This window comes from Coptis chinensis, chromosome 2, assembly GCF_015680905.1.
Source record: "Coptis chinensis isolate HL-2020 chromosome 2, ASM1568090v1, whole genome shotgun sequence".
Lineage (NCBI taxonomy): Eukaryota > Viridiplantae > Streptophyta > Magnoliopsida > Ranunculales > Ranunculaceae > Coptis > Coptis chinensis.
In genome coordinates, this window is record NC_141457.1 from 3,981,009 (window position 1) to 3,990,644 (window position 9,636).

The 9,636-nt window shown below is 36.4% G+C and overlaps 1 protein-coding gene across 1 annotated transcript; it reads left to right on the forward strand.

Moving 5' to 3' along the window:
• The first annotated feature begins 6,771 nt into the window (after window positions 1–6,771).
• LOC147514432 (Tetratricopeptide repeat (TPR)-like superfamily protein) lies at window positions 6,772–9,309 on the forward strand. Its single transcript, XM_086583076.1, has 6 exons — window positions 6,772–7,027; window positions 7,102–7,286; window positions 7,359–7,589; window positions 7,926–8,016; window positions 8,292–8,562; window positions 8,705–9,309. The coding sequence occupies exons 1-6, from the start codon at window positions 6,825–6,827 to the stop codon at window positions 9,020–9,022; spliced, it is 1,299 nt and encodes a 432-aa protein (XP_086439202.1). The 5' UTR covers window positions 6,772–6,824; the 3' UTR covers window positions 9,023–9,309.
• The last annotated feature ends 327 nt before the right edge of the window (window positions 9,310–9,636 follow it).

Here is a 9,636-nt window from a genome sequence, read left to right on the forward strand (position 1 = left end):
AATGAAGAAAACGAGAGAAAAGAACCAAAGAGAGGATACCTGTCCCAGACCGTGCTTGAGGGAGTGAATGAGCGAGAGGGAGATGAGAGTGAGCGATGGTGGCAAAATTTTCTTCACCTAGTGGGAAAATTTCGACTGGCAAAAGAGTTTAGTGGGGGGAGGTGGATTCTATTTTCCCACTTCTAGTGGGAAAATTTCGTTTGACGGCAAATTGAGAATAGTGTTTGTCAGTGTCCTTAAATGCACCCAAACACTGGTAAATAGTGCATATAGTGGGAAAATAAAATTTGCCACCCCCATTTGCCAACACAGCCTAAAGCTTTTATTAAAAAGTTCTAATGGAAGCTACAAACTAAACTAATTAACTAGAGAGAGAGAGAAAGAGGAGTAGCCAAGTTTTGTTTAGCCTTAACCCTCTTTATATAGGAGAGGGTTAGGTTTACAAGTTCGTGCATGGGTTTTGGAGCTGTGTTTTGGGCCACTAAATCAAGCCCAAAACCTAATTACTTACGTCCAAAAAGGATTTCTTTATGTGAATTTACTGCAACACTCTTTTCGTTCACTTTTACTACTATGATTGGGTTAAGACTTAAACCATTAGAAATCTCTTTCCGAGCCGGTCGTTTTGACATATAATAGGCTTAATTCCGAAGTCTGAGTCCAAAGATACGGCCTGCGGAAGTTATGTTGACTTTTCTGCTCTTTTTCTACCCAAGTTGACTTTAACTTTTCAGCTTTGACTGAGCTTTAAAAGGGTTTTTTCTCCTTGAAATTTGGGCTTTAAACATAGAACTTCTTAGCAACCAACTTTTGCTCATTTCTCTTGCAAAAGTAACATATTTCTTCACATATTTGACTCCAATACCTGAAATAAACAAAAACACGTAAACAGTACTAACTCTTATTATTATACACATAATTGGTCTAAATGTAATATTATTAAGGGGTTAAAAATACAGTTTTAGGCTCTTATCAGCGACCCATTACAGTGGTTTATGATTTACGGCAATGTGTTACCGTTCTTCAAAATTGCACATACATCAAGATTACACAAATTTTATTTTGAAATCTAAGTTCAAACTATCGTAATCCATTTAGTTTCAATTACATTAGACAATTTCAATTACATTAATCTCCAATTTCAAGATTACACAAATTTCATTTTGAAATCTAAGATCAAACTATCGTAATCCATTTAGTTTCAATTACATTATTCTTTTTCATGTTCAATTGGTTCTTCTAACATCATATAATTTTCAATTTATTCGACATTGAGATGTGGGTAGTTCGTTGTATTACGATAAATCGCTCATTTGAAAGTTGGGTAATGATACATATACTCCATTTAAGAGTTCAAATGTAGAGGTATTGAGAGTTGAGAAATAGAGGAAAATTGAATTGAGTTGAGTCAAGGAAAATTGAGTTAGATGTAGATAATTGGAGAAGGAGAGTGTATTTTGATAGTGTATAAAGTTGAATAGTGCAAATTAGTTTTTTTTTTTTTTGAAATGATGCTAGGATTTTGTAGATCCCCTTCTGTATTATAACCTCTCATAAATTTCAGTTACATCTTCCTCTACTATAGAACTTAATCTATTACATAAAGGGGGTGTAAATACATGAGGTTGCAAAGGTTCTCCTAATGAAAGTTTTGCCAGATGATCTGCTGCTCGGTTTTCTTCTCTGTAAACATGAATTAAATTCACTTCATGAAGCCTTAGTAAGAAACTTTTAATTGTAGTTACAAGGTTCCAGCATGTCCATGGAGGTTGCTCTATTTCCTTTAGAATCTGTATTGCTTTCAAAGAATCTGAAGCTACTACCACCTTTGTGTAATCCTGAGCAATACACAAGCTAATCCCAATCTCGATAGCTTTCAATTCTTGAAACAAAATGGACTGGACATTTCCTCCTCCAGTGAAAGCAAACACGACATGTCCATGCTCATCTTAAGCCATTCCACCCATAGCCAACATGCTCTAGATTCATTGAACCATCACAGTTAAGTTTGACATAACCAGAAGGTGGAAAAAGCCATCTAACCTACTAGATTGTAGTATTCTTATAATTAAAATTCAGACTTATCCTGTCAGCCAGAACTCTCAGTTTGACAGAATCTTGTATCTCCTCCGCTTGTACTTCTAAGTATTGCTTCATATCTCTAAGCAACATTGAACTGATGACTATTGGACTCAAGGACACTCCATTAAATCTTCTATTATTGCGTTCAGTCCATAAGTACCCAATAGTAGCACAAATATATAACTTGATTACTTTTGCCTATAGTGTTTTGCCTCGAACCATATTGATGAGATTGCACCTCTCCTTGTTTGAATGTTCCACTTGCCGCCCCAATCTAATAACAACTTTTACTTTTGACCAGACCTCTTTTGTATAGTTACAGTTAAAGAATAAGTGTTTAGAGTTTTCACTGTTGTTGTCACAGAAACAACATGAAGAAGCCTGCAAAACTTTTTTATACACTAATCTATCTTGTGTTGGCAAACTTCCCGAGAAAAGTTGCTAGGCATTGAATGAGTATTTGGGCATCACCAATCTTCCCCAAACAAGATTAGACTAGATCCTTTTATTCCTTTTTCTTCTTAAAAAATTGCAGGCAGATTTGATAGAGAAATCACCTGAAGGGGTATCTGTCCACACCACTTGATCCTTAGCAAGTTCAGAATGCTATGAATAAGTAAAACTAAATGCTTATTACACTATATGATCAAAGTTCTACTCTCGTTATCGTTCAATATGTGGAGTAGAGAATTTGTTCCACTCCTAGCTCGTTTAGATGTAACGTTTCCTAGTTTAATTAACTCTAACAAAAACAATGAGAGTAACGTAATGAAATTATGCTAAGACGGTGATTTAACTAATTTAGATGTTATGATTTAAACTACGACAATTCAATACTACGATGTGAATATGGGAAGGAATTAGGGGGATTTGATTCTGCTTGAATTCAACTTAATAAACTAGCATAGATTTGTTGTAATCCTAATATTTATGTTTTCACATAAAGATTGGATATTTCTAATCCTTAATTATTCATGGCAATCTCTACCAACTAATAATTAGCATGTGAGGCAATTTAAACCCATTCTCATGGAAAATTAACTACCTTCTAGAGTGGAATAGATTATTACAACTACTTTTACACTAGCACAATCAAGTTTTCATCAAAGCTTCCTCAAACCCCTCTATGGAGGTTTTAGCTTCGATTCATCAAACTATCATTAATGAATGAATAAGAAGAAGACATCTTGAAGAAATGTAAAATTACTTTATTTAATCTAATGAAAAAGAGTCTAATGATTCAAAACTGTATTAAAAACTAAGTACTGACTAACTAATTAATTAAGTCTAATCTATATTATCAATCTAATCTAGGAGAGTATAAGAGTTTGGCATTAATCCTCTTTATATAGAAAAGGACTAGGTCTACAAATTCGTTCATGGGCTTTGGAGCCATGTTTTGGGCCATAAAATCGAGCCCAAAACTTGATTACTTCGGTCCAAAAAAGGTTTCTCTGCTGAAAATTACTGCAACAGCCTTTTTGTCCACTTTTGCTCCTCTTATTGGGTTAAGGCTTGAATCATTAGAAAGATCTTTCCGAGCCGGTCGTTTTGACATATGATAGGCCCAATTCCGAGGTCTGAGTCCAAAGATACGTCCTTTAGAAGTTCTGCTGACTTTTATGCGCTATTTCTGCCCGCGTTGACTTTGACCTTTTAGCTTTGACCGGCCATTAAAAAGGTTTTTTCTCTTTGAATCTTGGCCTTTAATCATAGAACTTCTTAACAACCAACCTTTGCTCCTTTATCTCGCAAAAGATATGCATTTCTGCACATAATTGACTCCAATGCTTGAAATACATAAAAGCACGTAAACAACACTAACTTTTATTTATTAATCGCATAATTGGTCTAAAAGCAATATTGTTAAGGGGTTAAAACTACAATTTTTGGCTCTTATCACAAGTCATGAACCAGAGCGTTCCATTTACCATCCTCAATGAGTTCACTGACCATAGCATTTTCAGGTAGATGAAGGATATGTTTTGCTTCACTATTACATAGAAGAGGATCCTTAAGACACCAAATATCATGCTAGAGCCAGGTTTCATTACCTTTAACAATGATATATTTGATATAGAGTTGAGCATATTTTCTGCTTTTGAGGATAGATCGTCATGACCATGAGCAGTCTTGTGGGGTTTTCATAGTCCAGAAGAACTTTGCCTTTATTTGCTCCCTCCACATCCAGTTAGCCCATATATTATTTTCCTTCCTTGCAATTTTGAAAAGCAATCCACACAGAGCACTTATGTTCCATATGATAAGGTCTATGATACCCAACCCGCCTTCTATCTTACTGCACAACAAAATTTTCTCTAGAAGTTTGATGCATTTTAGGTTCCATAAGTGGCCCACTCCATAGAAATTTGGTACAGAGTTTTAAAACCTTGAGGAGCACACCTTTAGGGAGGAGAAAGGTTCGAGCCCAGTAAGAGTGAAAAGACATGAGAATCGATTGAATGAGTTGGAGCCTTCTCGCATGACTCAGATTCATACACTTCCAATTGGTAATCCAGCATGAGACCTTCTCGTTAAGAGGAAAGCAATCACTGATACTTAGTCTAGTCGCCACCAAAGGAAGTCCTAAATATTTGACAAGTGGTTTAATAACTTGGACTCCCATCAAAGCAGAAAACTCGTCAGCTACACCAGCTGTCATGCTACCAAGGATCATAGCAGATTTGTTTGAGTTGATATACAAACTAGTTGCTTCAGAAAAAATACTCAGAAGAGCTTTGATTGTAAGAATGGATCCTTCATGACCTTTGAAAAAAAGAATGATATCATCTGCAAAACTTAGATGTGTGATCCTAGAATGTTTGCATTTAGAATGATACATAATCTCCTTACTCAAGTATGCTTGTGACATTAGAGAGTTGAAAATTTCCATGATGATGACAAAAATGTATGGAGAAAGAGGGTCTCCCTGTCTCAATCCTCTCTTTCATGCAAAATACCTTTGTGGAGCACCATTAATGATCACAGAGTAGAATGGAGAAGAATAGCAGCACGTTATCCATCTTTTGATCCTTGGAGGAAACTTGAGAGTGTCTAGCATGTAGGAGATGGCAGACCAAGAGACAAAATCATAAGCCTTCTGAATATCAACTTTAAGAGTACACCTTGCAGTACCATGTTTCCTGGTATAACTTTTTAAAAGTTCATGAGATAGAAGTATATTTTCTTGGATAGAACGACCTGGTATAAAAGCAGATTGGCAAGGAGCAATAATACTATCCATGAGAGGTTGCAACCTGTTAGTTATCAATTTTGCTACACACTTGTAGATAACATTAGTACACGCAATAGGTCTTAAATCAGAAACTTTCTTAGGAATCAGAATCTTGGGAATAAGTACAATAAAAGTAGAGTTAATACTTTGTGGAATATAATGATGCTCAAACATGTATTGTACGGACTTCACAAAATCTTCTCCCACAGTGTTCCAGCATTTCTTACAAAAGAAAGTATTAAAGCCATCAGGGTCAGGTGCTTTATTGTCCTCTATGGAAAAAAGAGTGGATTTGATCTCATCAAACAAGGGGGGACAATCTAACTCATCATATATATAAGAAGAAATAGTACCTAAGAGAGTTAGATCATTATAGAAAGACGCCTTAGAAGATATTGGAGATTCCATGCCCAGCATCCTTTGATAGAAGGATAGAAACTCTAAAGAAATAAGTTCAGGATCCTTCAGAAGAATGACATTACTATTTTCAATAGACCAGATCAGGTTTATTTCTGCCTTTCTTCTCCTTTATAGTGTTGAAGAAGTATGAGTTGCACTTGTCATTAAACATGAGCCAATCACAGTATGCTTTTTGCTTTTAGGTCTGCTTGTTCCATCATTACTAGAGTGACATAAGAGGTTTTAGCATCTTTTTCTTTTCTATAGAGAGTAGGATCAAAAGGTGCTTGATAAAGAGCATTTTGAACAATATACCACTCTTCCTTTGCAGCAGCAACTCTGTCAGAAAAGTTTGAGAACTTGCCTCTAGACCATCCTTTGATTGCTTTTTTAAGGAATCTCAATTTAGCATTTAGAATATATATGGGATTTCCTGCCAAATTGATAGACCAAGACTGAGCCAGAACATCTTTGAACTCAGGATGCATGAACCAGATGTTACAAAACCTAAAAGGCATGTGAACTTTTCTTGCATTGTGCCAAATGATAGAAATAGGTGAATGATCCGAGATACCAGGAGGAGAGAAAACAGCTTCAGACAAGAAATAATTAGTCCAAGCAACATTGACAAGAGCTCTATCAATCTTGGACATTTTCCTTTTCAACCCTTCAGCATTATTAGACCAAGTAAAAAGATTACCAGAAAACTTGAGATCAGCAAGTCCAGAGAAGGTAATGCAGTCCAGAAAACCCTTAGTCTCCCTAGTGCAAATTAGTTAGTTAATGGCAATAGGAGGTTACCACTATTTTTTATGGGGAGTGCCCTTTTAGAAAACATGGGTTTCAAGTTGGGACACAAATGTAATAACAAATTTCGGGTTGGAGAGTGCCCTCTTAAAAATTGAGAGTATATTTACCCATTTGCCAAACTTAAAAACCAAAAGAATTGTGTCGTCTAGTGAGGTGATATGTATGCAACTTATTATTAAAGAGTTGTTTGGTAGCAACATCTCATTTCTCTGTATAAACTCACCCAAAACAAAAGTCCAATTTCTTCATTTCAAAACAAGATTTTCCTCTTTTCCGCCACAAAATAAATAAATAAAAAATGTCCACCTCCGAAACCCTAGAAGAAAAAATCATCACCACTGGGGAATCTTCTGGTAGTAAAGCCGCCGAAGAAGAAGAAGGACAAGTGTCTGGGAAAACACTAGAAGATGCTGACGTGTTAATGGAAAAAGGTACCGAGGCTTTAAAAGCTGGTGATTATTCAGAAGCAACCGATTTTTTCAGCCGTGCCGTTGAAATCAGGTTTGGGTTTTTGTTTGACTAAATTACCCCCTCTCATTTTATTATTTATATTTATGACATCATGTATTGTTTAGGGTGGCACATTATGGTGAGCTTGCTTCAGAATGTTGGAGTGCTTATTATAAGTATGGATGTGCACTGTTGTATAAAGCCCAAGAAGAAACAGACCCACTTGGTTCTGTTCCCAAGAATGATGCTAACAAAACTGAATGTTCTTCAACATCTGCTGCTGTTGATGAGGCAAAACAAAATTATGAGGGTGGGTTACTTCTTTGTCACTTGTTTTTTGTTTTAAAAAAAAATTCATAACTAATGGTTTCTGCTTTTCCAGAGGTAAAAGGTGCCAGTGAGAAAGAACCGGTAGAAGATGACAATGATGAGGACGACGACGGAAATGAAGACGAGGATCTGGCTGAACCTGATGCTGATGAGGATGAAACCGATCTAGACTTGGCATGGAAAATGTTGGATGTTGCAAGAGCAATAGTTGAAAAGAGTCCAGAAGACACAATGGAGAAAGTGGATATCTTATCAGCTTTGGGGGAAGTTTCCTTGGAGAGAGGTTTCCTTTCTTGCCTTGCCTTATCAATGTTTTATTATGTATCTCTTATAAACAGTGCTTCTAGAACCTTAGAATCTACTACTTTACATCCAGAATTCCAAGTTTCAAATTCTACTCCTTGAGACACCGAGCTCAACTTGTTTAAAAGTACCAACTATTCATGTGTCCGTTAACTAATGGTCTTTGATTTCTGTTAGATAATGGCACATGGGGTAGTCAGTAGTGAAGTGTTCATAGGATTAGGTTTTATACTTGACTCTTGAATTGAAGTAGTAGATACCCTAGGTTTTTGGTAAGTGATAAATTATAATACTTACTATGTTATGTATTCTGCAGAGGACATTGAATCATCTTTAAGTGACTATATGAATGCCCTGTCTATTCTGCATCGCCTAGTTGAACCAGACAGTCGACAAATAGCTGAACTGTATCCTTTCCAGGACAATTTCTTACCTTAGTTTTGATGACATTAACTATGTATTCCACTGTCTTATGATATGTTTCTGTGTTTGTATGGAAATTTAAATGATTGGTGTTACTTCGTTTGCGTAATGAGCAAATTGCTACTTGAGTCCTTCATTAATAGTGTAAAAAAGGGAAATAAATCTCTCTTACAGGTTGATGGTTTCTTGTCTAGCTTTGAAGTATTTTCTTTCCCTGTGCAATTGATGTTCCTTATTGCAACCTTAACCAATATTACAGAAATTTTAGAATATGTTTGGTGTTGGAGGTTGGGTCAAGGGCTGAAGAAGCCATAACATATTGCCACAAAGCTGTATCAGTTTGTAAGGCTCGAGTACAACGGTTAATGGATGAAGTGAAGAACTCGACAGTTTCAGTTGCAACAACTGTTACTAACGATAAACAGGATTGCAACCAGACCCCAGATGTGTCTGTTCCTGATTCTTTTGTCCTGGGTAAAGAAGCTGAGATTGAGACACTCAACGGCCTCTTGGGCGAGTTAGAAAAGAAGGTGAGCATACATTATATATTTAAACATGCTGACCAAATATGTACGTATAAATTTAGTATATTGTGTTCACGATCTGAGAGCAAATTAGTATAATATGTTATGATCTGAAAGCAAACTAAAAATATGTTGAATGTTGTTGCAGCTCGAGGACTTACAACAGCTAGCCTTACACCCAACATCTGTCTTAGCTGATGTCCTAAAAATGCTTTCTGCCAAGTCAACAGGCAACGGGACTTTATCTGCCTTGAGTTCCTCACGGATGGGTACTAATAGCAGTGGTACTGGTTTTGACTCTCCAACTATATCTACTGCTCACACAAAAGGAAGTGGTGATGCTACTGTCCAAGATCTTGGAGTGGTAGGGAGAGGTGTTAAGCGAGTTTCAATGAGCTCCAGTAGTGAGCAGTCTGGTTTGGTGAAGAAGCCTTCTTTGGAGAAGGGTAAGGAATGCGCTCCTTGAGTATTCCAGTTAGTCCTTAGCCAACCACCACAAATGCCATCTTAGTTTTGATACAGCTGTAGCAGTTGTGTATGGATGACGAGCCTTGCCAGACGTAGTCGTACTCATTTGAGACTGAAACTTAGTAGTAGTAGATTAACCTTTGAACTTCAGTTTTTCAAGTTACTGAACTGGAATGTACTGCTTTTAATATCTTGTCCATTTTTTGCAATTATGGATTATGGTAGTGGATGTTGGATTTTCCAGTAAAAATGTTGGGATTTATGACAAATACCTCTTTCCAACTATACCTTCCTGAATTTTCCGTTTTCTTACGCTGTGTAGGGAAAAATATCTTAAAGCCAATGTAACAGGTTTCATCTTTCGGTTTAGGCTTGGACATTTTTAACAAGCTTGGTAACGAATTGTTTCTTCGTTAGGGGCTCGAACAGGTGGGTCAATGGACAAGCAACATCAAATTATAGCAATTCAACAGCCACGGATGAAATGTTTTTTTGGGTCCTTTAATGAAATCCTAAGGCAGTTAAAATCGGTTTTCGAAAATAATCAGTCGATTAATTGGTGATTTAATCGGTTATATCGAGTGTATATATTTGACATTTTCAAAATATATA